This window comes from Zonotrichia leucophrys, chromosome 1A (genome assembly GCF_028769735.1).
Source record: "Zonotrichia leucophrys gambelii isolate GWCS_2022_RI chromosome 1A, RI_Zleu_2.0, whole genome shotgun sequence".
Taxonomy (NCBI): Eukaryota; Metazoa; Chordata; class Aves; order Passeriformes; family Passerellidae; genus Zonotrichia; species Zonotrichia leucophrys.
Genome location: NC_088170.1, coordinates 18461588 through 18485454, shown reverse-complemented (window position 1 = coordinate 18485454; position 23867 = coordinate 18461588). Strand labels below are relative to the sequence as shown.

Genomic DNA, 23867 nt, shown 5'->3' with positions numbered 1-23867 from the left:
ACTGTGCTCAAAATAGTTCAGCTGTGGCTAAGGAGACCCCAAGTTTGATAGAGATTGTGCTGACCAAATTTTTTTAAACATATATTCCATGTTTAATATTCTCTTAAACACTTCTACTCCTCACTGATTGTGTCCCCTCTAGTTTTACAGCTCTATGATCCTTTTCTTCCTGGTAAATGCTTCAACACGTGTGTTTGATGAGCATAAATGCCTACAAGCGGCCACCCCACCATGTATATGATTGGTCAGTCAATCTCCAGCAAGCACCTACAGTGAGAAGCTAGAGGAATACTTTTGGAAGGGCTATATTTTGCAGCATCTCACTTTCTCTCTAAACAGGGAACCTTTGTCTTGTTCATGAGACTTTGAAACAAATCAGAATTTGGAATAAATGGGCTTCTTTGATCAACCACTGGAAAGACTAGAATCAGCCACATTTTTAGACTTTTGTATTGCAAATAACTGCATCCATTTCACAAAGGTTCCAAGAGGGAAGACAGCTTTGGGGACTAGATAGAGCATCTCAGAAAGCTTCACTTAGTCATTTGGATTAACTTGGTTAGTTATCTTCAGTTTTCTCCTAGGTCATCCAGTCATTGTACAGAGTTGATATTAAATTAATTTGACCAGTTCTTCAAGGAGATTTTTTGGTTTTATGTTCTTCCTGGGAGCCCTGAAAATAACTGTCATCTCTAGCTAAGAGGCCATGAAAGATGAATGTGACTTAAAATCATCCCTGGGCCTTTCCATCCATTACTGGTAATCTATCACAGACATTTCTGAGCTGATAACCCCATCAATGTCTACTAAAAAAAAAATCTATTTCATCTCAAGCAGAAGCTACCTTCACTGAGTTAAAGCAGGTTTTCAGTGCACAGGAAGAGTATTCTGATATTTATTTGGGGAGGAATAGACTTTACATTCTGGATTTTTTTTAGTTTTAAAAGTGTTCATAAATGCTATAACCAATGATTGTTTATACAGGCATTTCATTCTGCATTTAAAGGGGGCTTCAGATAGGGGTTATACAGGACTGGGGTGACAACCAGTTGCAATTACAAACAGTAACTGCAGAATGCCACAACATCTTCTCTGAAGCTATCTGCCTGCTAAGCAAGATGCCCTTAACTTCATTCAGAATATTCTATAGCACACAAGATCTTGAGAATATGCTGCTAGAACAAATTTTAACAATGCTTCTAGACACTAATGCTGTTACCAATTTCTCTGTCAATCAACTTATACTTTCCTTGAATTTGCATAAATCTAAATTCTGGGAAAACACATATTTAATTCTATTTAGATTTCTGTAATTACATTTGCATGAAATTTGTTTAAAGGATGGGATATGTGTAATGAACGACACTAGCAGAGCTCTATTGCTTTACTTGAACGGGAATAAGTGAATATATGAAGGGGTCTGGTTACAAGGCATAATTCAAAGAGAGTGTATAAATTACCTCTCTCTAAAGGAAAAAAAAAAAAACAAAAAACAAAAAACAACCAACAAACCAAAAAATAAGTTTTCATAACTCAGTTTGAAGAATTAAGACTACTTCCAAGGTGGACTGACCATGTGGAAAAGTGTCCTCAAATCTCTTTCAGAAAGATGATAACAGAATAGCTCACAAAGCCAGAAAGTTTAGAACAAATCAGTAACTTGAAACCCGTGAAAGCTAATTAAAATCTTAGCCCCTGCTTAACATACTATGCTGGTGGTGTGTGTGCCTGCTGTGCTGGCACCTTGGACCTTCCCATCGATTACATTCCAAATAGGTCTGACCTAGGTGCTCTTTAGAAAGGAATTGTTTAAAAATATCTCCAACAGCCTTCTACTTACATTATTACATTATTTGTAGTGATTTTTTAAAGCCCATTCTTTTTGCAACCCAAGGCCTGCTAGTGATTGTTTAGTTTCCTTTCATTTATATTGAAAAATTTAATATTAGGTAGCAAATTAAAATGCTTCTTTAATTTTGGATTGTTTCAGAACATAGTCATACCTGCTGCCAATTAGAGTGTTATTAATGCTCATTCAGTCTGTTCATATTGCAAAGAAAATTATAAAACTGAGCCCTAATTGCCAGTGTCCTAATGAGCACAGCTGTGTCACAAGGCCAAAAGGTTCCTGAAACAATCCAAAGCCCAGACCTTAGATGGCAAAATAGGATAATAATATCTTTTTCCTCTTTCTGCTCATGCAGGGAGAGACATGAAAGTTGAATTCTTCCTCTTTTGGTTCAAGGAGCTCTGGTTTTGTCCATTTACTAGGAATTACCTCAATCACAAAAAGTCTTATCACTGCAGATATTCACATAGCATGAATAATCTTAAAAACAAAAATTATAAAAGTGAGGAGATAAAATAAATAATGGCATTACAAAGTAGTGATTCCTCCCTCTTAATCTTTTTTAACCTGTTTCAATTTCCAAACTGATCAGAAAACACAAAAAATGAGCATAATAAGATGGCTTGACAAGATGGATGGATAGTTAAAATTTTCACAAGGTCCATTGGAAGATTTTATGATAAAACTTTAGTTTGTGACTGAAGCTAGGGTCCTAAATCCATAGCCAGAGAATTATATTTAAATGGTCTGATTATCTCGATTACTGCAAGCCCCACAAATATGTAGGTCAAATTCAAGATAATTTTTAATATATTTCAATGCTTAAAATAATATTATAGGATAGTAAATTCAGATGGATAAGGTATGAATATTTTGTCTACATACACCTAGATATTAGTGTCAGCTTTCTTTATTAGTCTGTTCTTCCATTGAGAGACAAAACCTGCTGTCACAAGACACATTAAAGTTTAGGATGTTGTATCATACAAGGTAAGTATGTAACTTCTGGCACTGATAAAGTCAGATTATTTCCCCACATATCACAAACAATAACCCAATCAGGTTTCTTATATAAGAATCATAAAGATATACGTGTTAAGAATATTGTTATTACTCAAAATCGGAAATTAGGTCTGTAAGAAAAAAATAAGTGAATGTGAAAAAGAGCCAGATAAGGTGGAAACAAATAAAAACTCCAAAAAAAAACAAAACACACACTAAGCATCAGAAGTTTGCTTATGGAATAATAGAAGATAAGAACCAACACTGTGAAGAAAAAAGTATAGAAGTTCTTAGAGGGAAATACTATCAAAGTTGAGAAAAGGGTTTAAGACTAAAGAAATCAAACAGGACAGGTATTATTGTATGCTTGAATAATCTATTTTTATGGATGCCATGGAGCTTATTAAACACTTCAAGGGAAAACATCCCCTACACCTAAATGGAAAAAAAAATCTGTCAGTATCAAAAGGAGGATTAAAGTTTCACTGACGACTACTGGGCTTCTGTCATTGATTTCCAAAAGACAAAGGTCAGGTGCTTGTTTAAACACATGTGAATGTACCTATTCACTAAAAAAGTCAATCATCTTGATGGTTAAAGTCAATATCAAAAGCCTTTGACAACAACTGTTCAGAAGCATAAAGATTTTCTTAAATTTGCAACTTCACCAAGATTGCTTATTCTATGCATGAATTGAAGGTCTGAAATAAATTGTTTCTTTATAAAATTAAATTATATTACATACTGCTGATATCTCTGGTAATATGGGTGATATTAATAGCATATTTCTTTCATTACAATTATTGATATTATTAGCAGTTAGAGATTGACTATAGATAAAAAAAGATTTTCCTCTAGACCTAAAGAAAATCTTCTGGAAGTTCTGAGGCCTCAAAACCTCATTGCATTTAATAAAACAATGCTAGCATCGCTAGAAAGCAAATTTTGCTTCAATAACAGCCTCGAAACTATATAAAGAAACAAAACCACATATCTGGCTTTAGTTCAGTGTTTACCTCACACAAATGCCTTTGCTTCACTGTGCCATTATCCAACAGCAGCGTACGCCATTACTGGAACACAAGCTCTGATTCCACTAATGGTATTGTTTAAAGAACATATTAAGATGCTGGTGTTTTTATTCAGGAGATATCCATACATCTTGCACAAGTAATTACATTACCAGTAATCCTTTTAAAAGGCTCTCTTTGCTCAGTTGCTTTGCCAATAGCCCTTGGCTTGGTTAAACGACAATGGTGCTCACTCAGAGCGCATGAATTGATAACAGATGAACCAGCTAATACACTGGTGCTCTCTGATCACTCACAAATCATAGAAGCCCGACCCATCAAAGGAAACAAACATGCTTTACAAAGCCCCAGATAGTTTTGTTTTGTTTATGGCTGAAAACAGCAAAGAAAGCTGAATATAGCACGTCCTTTTACACATTTTGCGAAGAACAGCAATTACCAGGAAACAGAGTCACTAACTTTTTAAGGAGTGTTTGCTTTCACAATGATATAAAAAAAATCAGTCTCTAACTGCAGGACAAGCATCTCTTTCATGAAGGAAAGAAGCACCAATATGAAGGTATGGACTACAAGGCATATAATGAAATACTCTAATCACACCAACAGATTCAGACTAAGAAGTTTTGCTAAATATTCAAACACTGCCTGAATTAAATCTGAAGACTATTTTCCATTCTGTGAATTATGTTGAATTCATTAATGAATAAAAATTGTTAACCTCAATACTCACCTTGCACTTTTCTACTGTAGAGTCTACTCCTTGTTCCTGAGATAGTGATTAAAAATAGCAACTGTCATTGTATCTGTCAGTCAGTGTATACATAGATGATGCAGGAGGCAGTATGCAGAAGTGTTTTAGAATCATCAAGCAGCAGTACACAGAAAGGCAGAGAATAAATTAAACCAAAAAATAAGCCTCAGGCTGATGTGTTTGAACTTCACTGCAAACATTCTTCATACATATTTAATTGCTCCATTGAGACTGTGACTGTTCTGGAGATGTTCCAGGCATTATTTCCATTCCATTAGTACACTTGCAGTCTGTGTACTCCTTAACCCAAAATGATTGATTCTATAAATGTCTTCCCACTTACTGACCTGAACACTAATTGAGGTTGTGTATAGATTAAAAGACAGTGTATGCTTTTTGAAACCAGCCAACATATACTGTAGTCACTGAAAAATCTTGTGGCACAAGAAGAAAGTGGTGCTCTTAACTGAAGACATCAGTATGTGGTTTCACAGAAATGTTTCAGGTGGGAAGAGTTGGAAATCGTATAATAGGTTGACAAACTTTGCTAAACAACATTTAATACAGAAGCTTAATTCTAAGTCCAACCTTTCTGAAACATAAACCAATCATTTTTTGAAATACTATTATCACCTACCAGATGCTTTTGCCTGTGCTTGCACCTTTTTAATTAATTTGGTTTGGGATAAAGTATAAATTTTTTACATTCCATAAAAATAAAACTTTAGGATTCAGATAATTTTATCAGTTCAGATACACAAAAGAGGAAAAGCTGAATGTTTTTAAAACACCTTAATTAAAACTAAGATAATGTTGTACCCTACAAATTATTCTACTATGAACCAAAACTTTTCCTGTTCAAATTATTAAAGTTAAACATAACTACAGTATATCAGCTAAAATTTTGAGTAAGCCATCCTGAGGAAGCAATCCTCAAGATCTCCACAAGTACTGCCCTGATTCTGCATTAACCTTGAGGTGCTGGAGTATGCATATTCAAAGAAGGACAACAAAACCTATGAAAGGTCTGGAGCACAAGTCCATATCACAAGTATATGGAACAGCTGAGAGAAATGTGGTTGTTTAGCCTGGAGAAAAGGAGAACTTTTTCAGGGGAGACCTTACTGTCCTCTGCAACTGCCTAACAGGAGGCTGAGGACAGGTGGGGTCAGTCTCTTGTAACCAGTGATATAAGATGTGACATAAGATGAAAGAATGTCAAATTGCACCAGGACAGGTTTAGATTGGCTATTGGGATAAGTTTCCCCACTGAAAGAGTTCTCAAGCATTGGAACCAGCTGCCCAGGGAAGTGCTTGGAGGTATTTAAAAGACATGTAGATGTGGCACTTAGGGACAAGGTTTAGTGGTGAACATGGTAGTGCTGGGTTAACAGATGGACTTGAAGGTCCTTTCCAATCTAAATGATTCTATAATCAACCTGAAAGCTACAGACAGTCTTAAATCCTCAGCATTTAAGACATTACAATATCAGTTGTGTCACATTTTGAAAGAAAAAATGCCTTATAATAGGGGTATGCTCATGCAGCTTGGTCAAGCCTAATCAGATATTGAAAGTATACTTGGGAAGCACTAATACTCATATTATATTTTATTTATAATTTTTACAAACATGAGTATGTTAGAATTTATGTGACAGAATACTAACGAGAAGCTCAGACAAGAAATCTGGACCTGTCTTTGAGAGAAGTTTCATCCTGAGAAATAATGCATTAAAAATTACATTGCCAGTACTGTCTTCCTCCAGACCCTCCAGATCAAATTTATTCAATTTAAAACTGATTGTTTCCCACTTAAATTCCATCTCTCAACTCAGTATATCATTTAAAAGTCAAATAAGATATTTCCAGCTTGTTTACTGTCATTGAAAACATGCATCACTCTATTTCCTTCCCAAGACCTATGCTTCCCGTGCTATGCCAACTGGCCTTGAATATTTCAATAGATGAGGTCAGGTCAAAGCATGCAAATAACTGGAAGCTGAGCATGTGTTCTGGTCCATTTTTTTACTGGCACACCACTTCTGTGAGCAGCAAATATATGTTTATAGTCAAGGGATTCAGCACATTTCTGTGCCACGTTTCTTTTTAAAATTAGACTTCCAGGCACTAACCTCCATGGGGCAGAGTTCACTTCTGGGCTGTGCAATGCTGGCACAATGGAGGTCCCCTGTAAGAGCATTTATAACAGCAGTTTGTTTTTAAACCATGGTCACAGGTGTGTGTTTATACAAAACGAATTTTCTAAAAGTTATAAAATTATTGTTTTATTTTATAGTAGGGATCACAGAAGCAGAATGGTTTGGGTTGAAAGGGAATTTAAAGATATTCTTTTTCCAACTCCCCTGCCAGCACCTTTCACTATATCAGGTTGCTCAGAGCATTATCAAACCTGGCCTTGAACTCTTCCAGGGCTAAGACATCCACATGTTCTCTGGGACAATCTCTTCCAGTGCTCCACCACCATCACAGGAAAGAATTTCTTCCTTACATCTGGTCTAAACCTATCCTCTTCTCATTTAAAGCCATTCCCCCTCATCCTATCTTGACACCTCTTTGTAAAAAGTTCCTCTCCATCTTTCTTGTCAGCCTGTTAAGTCATTGCAAAGCTGTGATAAGGTCTCCCTGGAACTCTTTCATCTTCAAGCTGAACAACTCCAGCTCTCTCAGCCTGACTTCATAGAAGAAGTGCTTTAAAAAAAATTCAAACTAACCCATCTAAATGAAAAGTATGAATGAAAAAGGAGCTTGCACTGAAGCTAGCAAAAGTGCACACTCTCAAAGAGGTTTGTTCAGAACTGGGACAAAGCTGTATCTAGTATTTTTAAAATAAGAAATTACTTACTTTTTTATAATTTTAAGCACAGCATTGAATAAATTAAAACTGCCATAGCAAGTCACAAAAGTGAAATGAAAACCTCCTTCATTCTAATGTAATAATTTGATAATTTCCTGGTCCTTGCCTTTTCCTTCTCAATTGTAAGATAGTCTTTAAGAAATGAAATGAAATGAAATTCAATTTTTTCAATTTTCAATTTTTTTACACATCTGGTAGGATGTGTAAAAAAGAAATGGGGAAGCAGCAAACAAGAGTACAACAGCAAAAAGCAGGAAACAAAGCTTTGAAAAATATGAACCTTTCTCAAGGCTGAATAAGTTGTTTTCCAATTGTTTTCACTGGCTTTGCTTTACCCCTTGGCCATCACAAACAAGGGCTGATGCCCTTTTCACTGAAATCCAGAAATATTTACTCTTTGTCTGCATGAGAAGCAGCACTGTGCTGACCAATGCACCAACACAATCAGTAATACAAAGCAAACAGCAGTAAACTGGAGTCAAGGTGGTTTTGATTGAAGGAGTAGATCAATCATTTCAGTAGATAAAGAATCTGAAAAGATGGAAAATGTCAAGTATTGTATTAAAAATATTGTTTACTGAAGCTCTTTGATTAGTCAGTATCACAAAATCACCCTGTTCATCAGGATAACTTCCTGCTAGACAAAACATGCTCACATATGCATGGTCTGAAATTTAACTGGCAGCTGGTTTTGTAAAGGTTTAACTGCTAACATGATTTTTAGTGTTAAAAGAAGAAAAATCTAGCAAAGATGCTGAAGTATCAAAACGTACATAATGAAAACAAGAGCCCTGCAGGGCACCTTTTGTTAACAACCTTTTGTTGGGATTTCATTGAAAATTTAATCTACACTTTGTTTTAGGCCTTGCTTTTTCCACAGTCACAATTGCAGTCAGACAACATGCAATTATCTGAAATAAAAATATAGCCACAATATTCTCATTATGGTACCCAGCCTAAAAAGATACGAATTTGAATGCCTTGATTAAGATAGCTGTCAGCAGATGCATTTAATTTTACAGCCATACCAATTTTTTCAAAGTAGAAAAGCAAGTAAGAAACAAAAGAAAGGCTCCTTACATCTAAATTGAGGTTTTATACATGGACTAAATAAGTTTATATACATTCATATTTATAACTGTTTTAAGCACATCCTAAAAAGATAGTTTTAATTAAGTTTGCTTTTGTATTGAAAAGGGTTCATTCTGAAAATGGTCATGGAGTGTAAGAATCTGAATGGGGACAGAATGGGATAGAGGATAAAGTTGGCAGCACTCAAATAATAACCTCTCGCTCCAACTTTAAGTCCAGTCTTTACAAAAGACAGAGTACTATAATTCCTTTCTTAGGCCTAAATTTGGCTTTGAATATACCAAGGTATTTGAATTGAATTTGAATATACCAAGGTATTTTTTCCTCCTTTTAAGGCATCTCAGGTTAGAATTTACAACCACATTCTGATCATGTGCAGCACTTTGAATCTCAAGATGTGATTTCACTGGAACCATTATAAATCTGTGGCTGTTAGCCTGTTTGCATCAGAAAACAGGTGGAGAGTTTCACTAATTGTATTTGAAAAATTGATGCCCAAAACACAACAGAAGTCACATCATGAAGAACTATCAGGAAATCAAGAGGAATAAAACTTTTAAAATCAGATACTCAATGCCATATCTTTCTGAAAACTGCAGAAGATTAATAACCTCATCCAAAGTGTCCCCAGGATGACTGATTTCAGTTCCCACTGTTAAAAATCCCATTGATATTGGTGGAACAGTTTCACTGTGCTAGTGTGTTCAGTTACACATGAAATCCACAGGTCTTAAAAACAGAATTTCTAAGCTGACCTTCACTGGGCACAAAGTTTCAGAATTGCTTCTTCAGATGGATCTGAAAGCCAAGCAACATTTAACATGATAATGTGTAAATACTCAGTATTTACAGAAAATACCGGAACACTGATTTTATCATTAAGGGAAGATTGGTGCCTGACAGTTTCAGTGGTCTACTAAGATGGCATTACAGCATTGGTGGATAAGGAAAGAACAACTGGCATCATCTACCTGGAATTGTACAAAGCATTTAATATTGTACTGCATGACAGCCTTCCTTCAAACTACAGAGAGATGTGGATTTGATGGATAGACCAGTGGGTGGATTGGCTGGATGACACTCAAGGAGTTGTGATCAGTCACTTGTGATGGGTTATGATCCCAGGGGTTGGAAGTGGGGAGGGCACTGTGTCACATCTGTGTCAGTGACTTGGACAGCAGCATCAAGTGCACCTCAGCAAGGTTGCCAACACCAAACTATGTGGTAGAATCAACATGCTAGACGGAAGGGGACCTTCACAGGATTAAGGGGTGGGTCTGTGCAAATTCGTGAAGTTCCAGAAAGCCAAGTGCAAGGCCCTGCACCTGGGTCAGCTTAATCCCAAGCACAAGTACAGGATGGGCACAGAATGTACTGGATTACTTTCTCCCCTTGGCAGAGGAGCCCTGGGGAGAAAAACTTGCAGGTGTTGATGGAAAAGAAGCTTAATGTGACTTGTCAATGGGCATTTGCAGCCCAGAAAGCCAAACATGCCCTGAGCTTCAGCAAAAGCAGCATGGGCAACTCTGAGACCCCCCAAAAGAAGGACACAGACATGTTGGGGAGAATCCAAAGGAGGAACAAAAAGGTGATCAGAGGGTTGGAGCACCTCTCCTATGAAGAGAGGCTGAGAGAGGTTGGGTTGTTCAAAACAGAGAAGAGAAGGCTCCAGGGAGACTTCCTGCAGCCTTACAGAACCTAAAGGGGGCTACGAGAGAGGTGGGGAGGGACTTTGCACAAGGACATGTGGTGATAGGACAAGGAGGAATGGCTTTAAACTGAAAGAGGGCAAGTTTAGATTACATATAGGGAAGAAATCCTTTCCTGTAAGAGTGGTGAGGCACTGGAACAGGTTGTCCAGAGCAGTTGTGGATGCCCCATCCTTGGAAGTGTTCAAGGCCAGCTTGAATGGGGCTTTTGGAAAACTGGTGTAGTGCAAGGCATTGGCAGAGGGGCTGGAATGAGATAATCTTTAAATTCCCTTCCAACCTATGCCATTCTACAATTCTAGGAGAAAGATGAGTCAGAAGTTAAGCTAAGTACATCAGCAAATTCTAAGGTACAAATTTAAACATGCCATTAGGGAGAAATATAATTTTTTAAAAATACTCCAGCATTCCAGGAAGGCAAATAATTTCATTACTTTAATCATCACATTTATTTTAGAAAACTGTATTGATTTTTGGCATCCAGCCATGACAAAGTCTATGAACTCTGGCTGAGAGCATGAGCAGCTGAAACACTCACTTTCTGATCTCCATTGAACTTTTTGGGCTTTCAGAGTTCACATCTTGCACAAAACCACTGGCTGACGCTGCAGCTTCTGTATGTACCAGGTCTTTGGTGTGATGGATTCTTTACAGTTTTCCCAAAGAAATGAGCTTCAGTTGAACTGACCGTGTTTTAGGCTATGATTTTGCCAGGCTTCTGCACACTGCAGAAAGAATGCAAGACTGAATTTCTACATTGATAGTCTGAAATGTTTCCTTTTGTTATAAGAATAATACTCCACGATATGCATGCTGATGTAATTGCAAGACTTGGAACTTCTATCTTGGAGTGGCTATCTCAATTATCTGACTATATATTTTTATTTTTATATTATATATTTCTTTATCTTTAGCACTTTTGTCTGACTATATGATCACGTAATGTGTATTACATGACAGCTACACTCATCCTGATTTTGGGGTGGACCATTTTGGGGTGGTTGAGGCCTAGGCTAGCTGTAAATGCTGAAGATAGAAATCAAAGTCTAATAACAAACAAAGGAAGGGGTAAAGAGCTCAAGCAGAAAGTGGGCAATGATATAACAACAATCACATCACTGATTCTGCTCTTCTAGAAAATCTTCCAGTGCCTGAGTGGGAGAAGAGGTGTCTCCTGCTCAGCAAGAACTCTGCAGAAAGTGGAGAGAAGGTGCTAGAAAAGAACTTGCTCCAACTATGGTTGAACAAAGAACTGCAACAGCCCATTCAGAGAAAAGAACTTTTTGGAATTTCACAAGGAAAATTTTTATCAAAGAATAAGAGCTTTTCAGGTTTTGGCATAGAATGTGATTTTATGAAACTATTGTCATTTGGCAGTACTGTTATTACTGAAACATTGGAGACACTGCACTTTAAGTTTTATTAAAGCGATACACTGATACACTAGATGAAATATGTTTAGTAATTGTTCATGATATACCTCTTTCTCAGTAATAGAGATGGAATAAAATGTACTTTTAGACTTTTAGAAAGAGGTGAACATGAACTGCCACATCCATCCAATTACGAAGACTATACTTAGGAATCTAGCAATTATGTAGGAATAAAAACAGGGTTTTTTCCTAGCAGGCTATCAACTACTGAATTGCAAGTATCTACCAAATATAACTCAAAAAACTTAAACAGGATGAGGAACTGAAAAGATATGGTATAAAATAAATACATACTACAGTGGTTCAGAGAATTTAAACCCAAATTAAAGGTGAAATTTATGTCTGTGGGCCCAGTCCAAAATCCCATTGCAGCTAATGGATAATGCTTTTCTCTCTTCATTATAATTATCTTTCAGCCACATTGGTCTGTGAATATTTTTTTAAAGCCCAGGACATGAAATGTTTCCACATTAGCCCTTACCAGGGAAATGGTGAAAGTGCAGGGGTGTTAGGAGCTCCCTTCCTCCCCTTTGCTGCCCTCTCAAGTGTGTGGTTGGGTGTGTGGATGTAGATGGGCACGTGTGGCCTACTTAATGCAAGAGGAAAGCTGCCACAATATACTCACTCTCCTCCTCTGCCTCCTGCTCTTATTCATGCCAATACAGATAAGAAGCCACATATGTTTTTGTTTGATTTTTAGGAGTCTCCATTAGACAAAAACAGGATAAGACTGCTTTATGCAACTTGAATGAGACAAATAAAGAACTTAATCTTCAAGCTAAAGAGATCTCACAATTTTTGTTTGTTGCTTTGGTTTTAAAGTTGGTTGTTTTTTTTTTTTTAATCTCAGAGTTCAGATCTCCCTAAACTTAATTATATCTCTCTCAAGTGCTTTGCCTTGAGAAGAAAAGTGAGATGAAGAGTGATTTGTCTCGCTATTCTTCCTATCACAACTAGGGTGTGGGAAAACGCATGACACAGCCCTTCCAGCAGAGACGGGCAAGGCAAGCCACAGATTTCTTTCTTGGTAGCTGAGACAGATAGGAGACTTCCACCTGCATGCCCTCCCATATGCATACCTTTTCTGTGCTCATACATAAATAATGTCATGCAAAGCACCCATCCCTTGTGCAGTGCATTAGCAGTCTGTGCAGAACACGCTCCATGCAGCCACACGGGAGCCTGGCAGTGACTGCAGTCCCTGAGATGCTCCAGGAAAGCCAGGGAAAGGTTGAGGCAGACCATAATGTTAGATCAGCAAATGCAACGTGGGAAGCCACCCTCCCCACAGCTGACCTAGGGCCCCAGGTCATCCTGACCCTTTCCTTTGGCAAACACTGCAGCATTTTGGGCTATTGATGTGCTGGAGGAAGGGAAGAAGGGAAGAAGGGAAGGAGGGAAGAAGGGAAGAAGGGAAGAAGGGAAGGGGAAGGGCAGACATGTTCTGCAGGGACTGAGTGACATTTCCAGCCCTTTCCTTTTGCAAACAATGCAGCATTTTGGGCTACTGCTGTGCTGGAGGAAGGGAAAAGGGAAGAAGGGAAGGGCAGACATGTTCCTCTGTGCACTGAATGACACTTCCAGCTGACAGCAGTACCCACTGGGGAGAGCAGGTTGGTGGGAGAGCCCTGAATTGCTGATACAATAGTTTTCATGCACTGAGGAGAGCTGGCATCTGAGAACATGGTCCAAAAATTGTATCTGACTCATGTGGTTGCCAAGCCTCAGCCATTCTGGTGAGTTTTTTCCATACTAGAATTGTAAAAGCACTTGGTTATCCTAGTGGAAAAGTTTTCCTTGGGACATGACCCAGAGAATTTTTACAGGACCAAACACAGATATGAATAAAAACTTTCCTGCGAATATTTCTGATAATACAATATTTTTGTATTTTTTCACTGTTTTCAAATATTCAAGATAGTAAATAATGAAAGCTAAAAATAGGCAGCAATCTTAAACAACTCTCATTTACATGAAAGAAAGTTCACCATTATGTATTATAATGAATTATTTTCAACATTTTTTCATGCTAACAAATTGTCATTTCACAGCATAGCTTAATAATGATACCCAGGATTAAATAAATGCTCTCAAAAATCTTTTAGTCATTTCTTGAAAAATTATAATCGTACAACTTGACAGCCAGACTAAATGTAACAATCACTATTCATGGACAGTTTTATCCTGACAGAATAGATTTAACAATGCCAGACAAGTTTAGTAGTCAGATCACTCAATATAAATAATCTATGGAGTACCTTATTGAAATTTTTGTATTGAGATAAAAAGGAAACCATAGGAAACTTACGTATTGTCTTGCTTATCCAAACTGATATTATTCACTTGGGTTATACTATAAGATTTACTGTGAGCAATAATATTGAAAAATATTTGTATATTCTTTTATACTATTTATGCTATTTACCAGGAAATCTGCCTTACCTTTTGGATGATTCTAGGTTTCTGTTCAGTAGTCGGTACCTTATACCCAGATAAATTACTTAAATATGAAAGAATTAATAGATAAACTTAAAAGCCTTCAAACCAGGGAGAGAATACTGTATGTGTATCCAAATGCACATATATCATAGATACAATTATTTCATTGTTTCATGCAGTTTTATTTGTGGGAATGTATCCCAAAAACTTTTATTCAAACTTAATGAAAGGTTTGTTTTGTTTCAGTTAGTACAGAACTTAAATTGACTGAGCTATAATGTGTAGTTAGTTTTTCTCAATTAAGCCTATTGTGAGAAGAATGAATGTGTTTAGAAGCCATCTTTAGAACATTCATATATGTGAAAAGAACATACTTTTCCAGTATAAACTTATCATCTTGATTGTGAAAACATACAATATGGAAATAAAATTTATCAAACTAAACATAAACATAGGTGCAAACTAAACATAAACATAGGTGCATAATAGAAAATCTCTTATAGAAACTGCTTTTATTTCTTTGTAGGTGATGTGGCTATCTAGCTCATAAGGAAGCTTTCTCTAGTTCCAGGGTACAAAATATTGTCCAGTTGAGAATACTAACCTAAGCTATGTTTGACACAATCCAGTATAAACATATGTACATAAATTAGAACTCTCTAGTAATTCGGCAAAATTTTTATTCTAAAGCTATATTACTAGCTTGATTTGTTACATTAAAATACTGTGATTCCTAACACACATTTCTGAGCATGAATAGCTGTATTTTTTTATTAAAGAAAGCTAGTGGGAGCTTATGGAAATACATACTAATATAAGAATATTTAGTTTGCAAAGTCAAACAGCAAACATAGAGAATCAAAAATTTACAACTATCTGTATTACTTTATTTCTTTTCCCTGTTGGTATCTGTTTTGCATTATTTCAGACAAGAATCCTGTGTCAAAGGACAACTGCCTTCATTGCACCAATAAAGACTGATCATTGCATACACATACAGTGAATATCTAGCCAGGGACATCACAGAAATGGATTCCAGCCTGGAACTTGCATATTCAAAATTTCCGTTTGTGTATATTGTTCCATCACCCTGTCTGCAATCAAGATCCAGCTGCACAATCCACACCTATCTCTACAATCTCCCATTTTGATAATCTACCTTTGAATATCAATTTTCTGTTACCTGCTTACACAGACCTCAGAAGCTCTTTTCCTCTATTCCCATAAACTGGTTTCTTTTTGACTGTGCTCTGTTTTTTGGCTAAAAGTTCACATTCTTTATGCTTTGCTCATTATAAACCCTCCATACTGTGCTAGGAAAATTTTGAGGGCAATTGATATTGGAGCCGTTTGTCAAAATAGAGTATTCAGGTCTTGCCTCTATTGAGCAAACTGTGCACACAGCCCAGAGATGTCCTTAGGATTTGATTCCAGCTTCTACAGTCAGTTCCCCCCAGGACGTGGCAGGTGAGTGCAGCAGACACTGTAAGGAGGAGCCAGTGATTCCAGGCACAGGGCAGGCAGAGGTAAGCCAGGCCTGGCGGCAGAAGCTGTGTGCTGGCTTGGGCAGTGGCTGTACAGCCCGAGCACATACTGGGCATGGCTGTGGCTGCCCCTGACAGCACCACCAGCTGCACGGCTGGGGACAGCTCACTCCTGGGCAGATGTGCAGGGGACACCTTTAGTGTAGGTTGGGCTCATTAAATGGTTGGAGAAAAATAAATAAATTATTTGCAAAACAATCAGTCCTCTCAAATTCTACTTCGGCCCCTGCCTCATCTAATATAAAACATCAAGTATGGTTCTATATTGTCTTATTTATTTATCTTACCACTAGCAACAGCTGTTGACTTGTCATCAGTCTTGTCTAAGATCTTTTTTTTTACTTTATTCAACAAACTTATTTTTGCTTCTTTCAAATGCCAGCCCTCTCTTGCCATATATAATTTGTCTCTCCCGAATCAGCCAAGTTATCAACATATCAAAAAAAATCAGCTTGTTTCAAGTAATGTTTATAATTTTGCAATATTGATGGTGATGACAGAGTACTGGAGACAGTGGTCTGTAGAGAAATTCATCTGACTGCAGGAGGTGCAGATATTTAACTCCTTGTGTGTATCTTTCTTTTGTGACCCACAAACAGGTCTGCACTTCATAGTAATTCCATCAGTGTTCAAGATGCTTCATTGCTACCTAGAAGTCCTCTTGACAACACACTTTCTTAAATCCATAAGAAAGTGTGTTTGTATTTGCATTGCATCACTTAGCAATACAACAGCATTACACAAAGCTGTCTCAGAAGGCTGCAATTAGCTATGAGCAGAGCTGGAAACAACCAAAATGGGGACCTTTATGAAAAAAAAAAAAAAGACAACCTCTGACTTCCAAAAAAGTTGAAGGCACTTCAAAGAACTCCTTAGTGATGGACTACACAAAGGCAAATAGCAAATGATCATTCTTTAACTAGATGAGCTGTTTGTGGAAGCATTATATTGTGAAGAAATTCAGAAGTCAGCCAGAATCCTCAGGAGCAACCAACAAGCGGCTGCTGACAATGCTTCCAGAGAATGATTTAAAACAGATGATAAGATAAATCAAAACCTTTGTGAAGTAGTTGCATTGGAGAGCTGAAAACATTTACAAATGAGAAACAAAGCAGACACAAATTAGCTATCATAAATAAATGGATGGTGCATTAACCACTTTTACAATCCATCTATCTTTGGTACATTTACAGAAGTTTTTTAATTTTGCAAAGTAAACACGAAAATAAAAAAGACACTAGCAGAAAAACAAGTCAAGTTCGTATCTAAGGTTTTCATATCATCAACCACTTTAGACTGTACATCATGTATCTATACTAGGAATAATAAAAATAAGTTCACAGTGTCGCAGTAGCTCTACTAAGCAGGTGTGCTACTAGAAAATGTCCCGAATAAATGGATTTTTTGACCTACCAGTGTCACAGACATATTTTCATAGAAATCCTTTCTTTGGGATTTGTTCATCTTCTGGGAAGCTGAGGGCCCAGAAAGAGAATGTACACAATGATTATCAGCTGCTGTGGAATGCAATAGGGTGCACCTAGTGCCATAGTGATTGGCTCATGTTCCATGTGTATAATTAAGGGCCAATCACAGGGCAAGCTCTCTGGAACACAGTGACAGAGAACTCTCTTGTTTTTAGAATCTATTTTTAGCTTAGCAAGCCTCTGCAACTTCTCCCTTTATTCCTTTTAGTATAGCAATAATGTATTATATATCATATATCAATAAATCCAGCCTTCTGATCATGAACCAAGATTCTCGTCTCTCTCTCTCACCCTGAAGACCCTCATCAGGTCGCTGTAATATATCAGTATCTGTTTAGGACACACTGTTGAGGATGCTTCATTTAGGACATTTCAGAAATGAGGCTATACACATCACATTGCTTAAGCAACAATAAAGTAAATACAAAAACCCCATGTTACCATGCTTAATATCATCACTCCTTTATTTTTCCTATCTGCAGGAGAAAACAAAAAATTTACTGATGTCTAATTTGCACTATATAAATAATGTCTACAGAATATAAACTATCATCCAGGCTATTTTATTTCACTGCTTAAAGCTAAAAATAAAAGCATCTATGTCGCCCTTTAGGTTTTGAGCATACCCTTTTGTATGAGGTTCTTGCATGAAAACCCTTTTTTTTAATTTATCTCTATATTGAACTTTTAGTAGGATTTGTCTCTGACTATTTTTAGAAATAAAATACAGATTTTTAACATTTCAGATTAGAAGAAAATTGCTTGCAATAATATTTAAGTAATTTTAATACAGTTTTATTGGTCTCCCAGTCTGGCATATAAATTTGAAAACTATCATGTCACCTTGCTTTTTAATCCTTTTTTCTCATTTTTCCAGTCTTTTCATGTAATTAAGTTTTTTCTTAAATCTTAACTAATCTCCTTTTCAGTCTTTCAGACAAAGCTTTCCTTCAGACAAGGGTGAAAAAAATCAATGATGTTTTAGACAGGGCTTTTTGCTCAGATGACATTGTAATCATTGGCTGCCCACTTGGCACCTGTCTGTGAATTTTTTGATACATCTGCTTTACCTTTTTGCCCATCCCTGCAGAGAGACAGAATCTTCCTCTGCACGTTCTGCAATGATGACAAGGAGCTGCTTGAATCCCCCTAACCCCATCTATAATTCAAGTATTCAGTCGCATTATTTTTTTCACCTACTCTTCTTAGATCACTCTTTCATGCATTTTTCAAATTATTAACTTGATCTTTAAATTCTGTCACGTCACTAATATTTATGATGTATATAAATAATGAATACTACTTCAAACATTAAATAGTATAACTCCTCAGCCTCATCAATGTAGCAGAAAATTATTATTTTATTCATAACGTTCACTGCACATTGCTGAGATGATTTCTAAATGTTAGCACACTTAGTCTTACTAGTTTTCTTAATTGCACTCAGTAAAAAACTTTGTCAAAACCCTTGGGAAAATCCAAATAAATTATACCAAGCATTTTTCCTTCAACCATTACTTGAATGACATGTGCATACAGTTCTAACAGATCTGAGAAGGTTTTCTTTCAGCAGAGATTCCCTGGCTTCCTTTAGCAGAAATTAATCTAAAGTTTTGCTCCTATTTCCATTATTGAAATATAATGATCTATAATATATACTCATATATTCAATCTATTTAGCTAAAACTGAACTCAGACTTACAGGCTAGTAGGATATTATTAGTTTGATGGAAAAAAAAGGCAGAAAAAGCAAAACAATATCCAAATTTTAATATTCAATTTTTCAATAGGCATTAAGTGCTAATAAAATTTGCATCAGCTCAACCCCTTCAGTTCCTTATAAGCTTTGTGTGCAGCCAATCAGCCATCTGATTCTGCTTTCCTTTCAAATGTCTCTTACTATTTCCTTTATTGCCTCAACATAATAAAATAGCTAATTTTTACTCTTTTAAAGTGCAATATAGCTAACTGCATTTTTTGTAGGAGACTTCACACAAACAAATCTTTCAGCTTCTTTGTAAGAGTTCTTTTGACATCTGTTCTTTTAAAAACAGCAGGTCTGATGACATTTTCATGAGTTTTTCTGGTTCTGATATAATTGAAAAAATCTTTGCTATTTCTTATGTTTTCAGCTATAAGGTCTTCAGACTACTTCTTAGAATATATATTCTCCATCTTCCATTTTTCCTGTCATAATTTGTGTTCTGTTTCAATAGCTACATTTGTCTGGAATTTATCTGGAAGAGGCTACAGTTGAGGTGAAATAAACTCTTAACCCTCACAGCTTTTTGCATTGCTTTTAAATATTTTTCTTCATTATCTGAGACTGACGTGATGTTTTGAATCCTATTCATGTGGTAATTCAAAGAATTTCTATAATTCATTTCATGGCCACAAAAGGAAATTCAAATATCTACTTCATTACAAGGAATTACAGTGGGACACCCAAATATTATCACATATTATCAAATATTTGATAATATGTGGGTGGTTATATTATTTATATATTATATATTATCAAATATATAATATATATGTTATATATATAATATGTATTTTATTATAATATATATTAACAAATATATAGCAAAAATTTCACAACTCAATTATAAAGCCTCAAAATAGAATAAAAGAAAATTTATAAATCAATTTTAAAATTGTATTTCTACACCAACTCTTTCGACTAGTAATTCCTCACTCATATACCAGTTTTGCAATTTTTATTTAGACCAGATTTACCCTTTTTTTCAACCATATCTTTTTCTGCCACAGACAGTCATAGAAGACATGTTTTTCAATGCTCCATAAAAGGTTTGTTTACAGTAATTTGATTTTACTGTTTTCCTACCAGAATAAAATGATCCTAATGTTTCCTTTCTTCCAGAAAGCTCTGGCAGACTTTCCCCAGTCTGGGTAGGGTTTATCCTGAAGCATCATATCTGTGACCTACAGGGAAAGAAGAAACAGTAGACAGTTACACTAAGGCAGTACTAGCAAGGACTTAAGGAACATTTTCATTTATGTGTGGCACAGCTGCATCAGTTCTGATAATGATAACAGACAGTGGACTAATAGTGTGCCCACTGTTATTTGCAATCAAGATAATGAATATTGGGCTACATATTGTGCCTCTAGAAGAGCGTGCAACTCCTTGAGAAACAATGAAACCTGTAGAGATCCAAAGATAAGGAGATAAGAGGAACCAATGTGAAAGTTACAGCAACCTGCAGGAGGTGAGTTACATTCCCCTGTGGCTGTGGAGCTTTCTGGCCCAATCTGGGAGAGGAGAAGCACTTCCCTGAGAGCAGCATCAGCAGAATTTCCACTCCTGAGCCCAGAACTGCAGCTAGGGAGTGGAAGCCTGTGCATTAAGCACTACATAACATTTATAATGTCCTCTCAGTTCCTACTACCAGTATAAAAAGCACACTTGGGACTGGTAACAGAAAAAAAAAAACCCTTAAAACTTGCAAAAATTTTTAAAAGTATGAAATATTTATTCTCATTTTCATAATTCCTGTCTAAAGAGACCATCTGTTTCTCTGTCCAGATACTCATATGTATGCAGTACTTCTGGGAGGTACATGGAAGTATTAAAAATGACTTTCAGCTCACTGAGGGAGGTGAATACCCCTCAGGCACCTGCTTCTTTGGGAAGCTGTGTTTTCATATCCATTTACTTCAAATTAACTGTACTAAAAAGTACCAGAAGTTACATCACAATAAACTCATAAATTCTGTTGTGCAAAAGATGCAGAGTGGAAAGCCTATCCATTTGTAAAGATTTAAGAAATAATTGATCAGATAAAGGAAATGGGGGTGACCACCTGCTTCAAAATGCAGATAAGTAAACCAAATTCCATATCACTGTTATCAGTAGAGAGTGGGAAATTACTATGTGTTGTGATCAAAATGAAAATAAATCTTAAGATTCCAGAAGGAAATAATTTCAAACTAAAGACAAAATTTCACAGCTGCTTTAAAATCCAATTTGTCATACAGAGTGTAAGCTACCACTTTCAATCAATGGCATTAAGAGTGTTTATCAAAGAGAACATGTAGCCAGTGAGTAAATTAAAAATAGATCCAAGTACTAAATTTTGGCTTCAAGTCCATTTGGGGTTAAAAGAGCTCAGTATATTAGCCTGGGCTGGGTCTAAAGGATAATGACTAAATTAAATAAATAGAAATGCACATTCTAGAATTGTATTATTCCATTAAACCTTCTTAACAAAGAACAGATAATATCCTAAAATACCATCTTTAATAACTGTTTAATGTGCATATATCTTTTCTCTGATCAGCAAGCTACAATATTTTTAATATGATCCTGATTATCTAAATAAATATTTCAATAAATATTTAATGTTGAACAAGACTTCTGTAAAGATTTAATTCAATTCACTTAGTAACACTTTTTTTTCCTCTTAGGAAGAGTCTACCTAGTAAAGAATATTTGCAAAGAAGAGCAGCTATTTCAAGAGGCTTTATACAAGTTTCAAAATAGTTTCTCCAGATGTTTCTGGAAAATTATTATATTTGGGAGAAGGATGCAATTTGCAGCTCTATGACCAATTACCAAAGGAGCATGTTTCATAAGAATGACATTCGAGATGGAGATATTTTCTGAGGAAAATGGCAAGATGAGGCAGGAAATGTTCTTTCTGCTACCAAATAGCTGGTTTTCATCTCCCAACTTTGGCATTTTTTTAAAGTCATATCACCAGATCAATGTCAGGTCAGTTGCAGCTAAATTGGCTAAAGCAGAGACAGTCATTAAAGGGATGCATTCCATAAAGAGAAATCCAATTACCTTTTGCATTAGAGAAATCAAATTCATTTTCTGATTTGGTCAAGGACAGTCACTGTAGAAAACAGCTCACAGGAGAAAAGCACTCAACACTGTCATACAGCAGAGAAGTTTTAAATATATATTAAATACCCATTGTTTTTAGAAAAAGAAAAAAATATAAATTTTAATTTAATTTGCAGAGCTTCATGTAAAGAAATGTGGGGTTTTTTCTTTCTCTATTTGTATTTCACAATGTTATTCCTGGACAGCATATATTTATTTCTGCTTTGCTGGACTATGTTTGAAAACATTGCTGATACATGGGAATAGAAAAAAATTGGACACTTTAGTAAATGTCTGCCTGCATCTCACATCATCAAAATAAAATAGGGAAAGCCACTTACAATGTAATAAAGTAATGTATTTTTTTCTTGAACTAGGACATGCAGTAATCAATAATTACACTGCTTCAGTTCAAAAAGGAATGGCCCCAACATACAGGCAATGTATACATTTTCGTTTCATTTAGTATCTCATGAGAGAGAAACAGTTACACTATATTGAATTTCAAAAGCACACACTGTCTGATTTTATAAGTTACACAAATGCCACAAAAAGCTCAATTTACATTAATAATTATTATGTTTTATATTTATTATGACAATTTTTATTTTGTCCTATAAAATATGACTTTATCAACTATTGATATTACTCACATTATATTAATTATGAGGCTAACTCCTAATGGTTTAAAAAAGATATATTGCTGTCAGTAATTGCAAAATGTTATGACTCCCATTTTTCGTTACAGAAATATAAAATTGTTCATTTTGATATGCTCCTTTTGATGTTTGATACAATCATTGAACCACAGAAAGGCTTGGGTTGGAAGGGACCTTACAGATCCTCTATTTCCAACCCCTCCCTGCCTTTGGCAGGGACACCTTACACTAGACCAGGTCGTTCAGAGCCCCATCCAACCTGGCCTATGATAGATACTATTTTACAATATATAATACAATCATTTGTAATATTATATCATACCACACAGAAGAAACAATCTGGGATTCAAAGTCATTCAGAGCAAGTAACTTACTCAGACAACAAGTGCAGAAAGCAAAATCATAAAAAACTTTGAAAAAAAAAAAAACGACAATAGAGTAAGGCACCTAAGATATCTGAGAGGTACCAAGTGGTGCAGAAAGACTCCTTAAGGATCATTTATTCCTTCCTTGCAGTTACTCTTTGAGCCTATTGCTCAGGATACACTGCACATAATTTACATCTCTCCACACACACTCAAGTCAAGTGACGCTGTGTTGTATCTCACAGGGTCCTTCCCTTCCCAGCAGACACAACCTCTGCACTGGGAGTGTCAGCTAAGGCAAAGTATCCCTTCTAAGTTAACAGCAAGTGAAATTTCTTTGAAATAAAAAAAAAATTAAATTTAAAAAAAAAAAAAAAGAAAATGGACTCATACTTTGGTCATGCCTACAAAGTATCATCGAAATACTCCGCTACCAGGAACTATGCTATCATCATCTTTAGAGCACTAAAAGATAACCCACAGAAAACTCATGTGGCACAGGCTGCTTGCCAAGCTGCTTTCATCTAACAAACTGCATTTTAGAAATGCAGAAATATAAAACTACATCAGTTGGTTTGATAGCAGCACTTCTTCATATAACCAGATGCAGAAACTGTTTCTTACTAGAGAAATGGGCTCTGGGCTTTAGGACACAGTATGTTCTATCCTGCAATATTCATGAAATGGAGACAAGCCCTTAACAGAGAATTTTCATTGCTTTATTCATACTTGGATAAAGCATCAAAACAGGGTAAGAGCAGCCCTCCAGAATTCAA

The 23867-nt window shown here is 36.1% G+C and overlaps 1 protein-coding gene across 3 annotated transcripts in view; it reads right to left on the bottom strand.

The window, feature by feature from the left end:
• Positions 1-23867, bottom strand: part of TMEM117 (transmembrane protein 117) — a 179979-nt gene that overhangs the window by 47162 nt on the left and 108950 nt on the right. For all 3 annotated transcript variants that reach the window (XM_064731030.1, XM_064731039.1, XM_064731020.1), the window contains one exon: positions 20061-20158. In XM_064731030.1, the coding sequence (XP_064587100.1) occupies positions 20061-20158 (98 nt within the window). The remainder of the gene's footprint in view (positions 1-20060; positions 20159-23867) is intronic.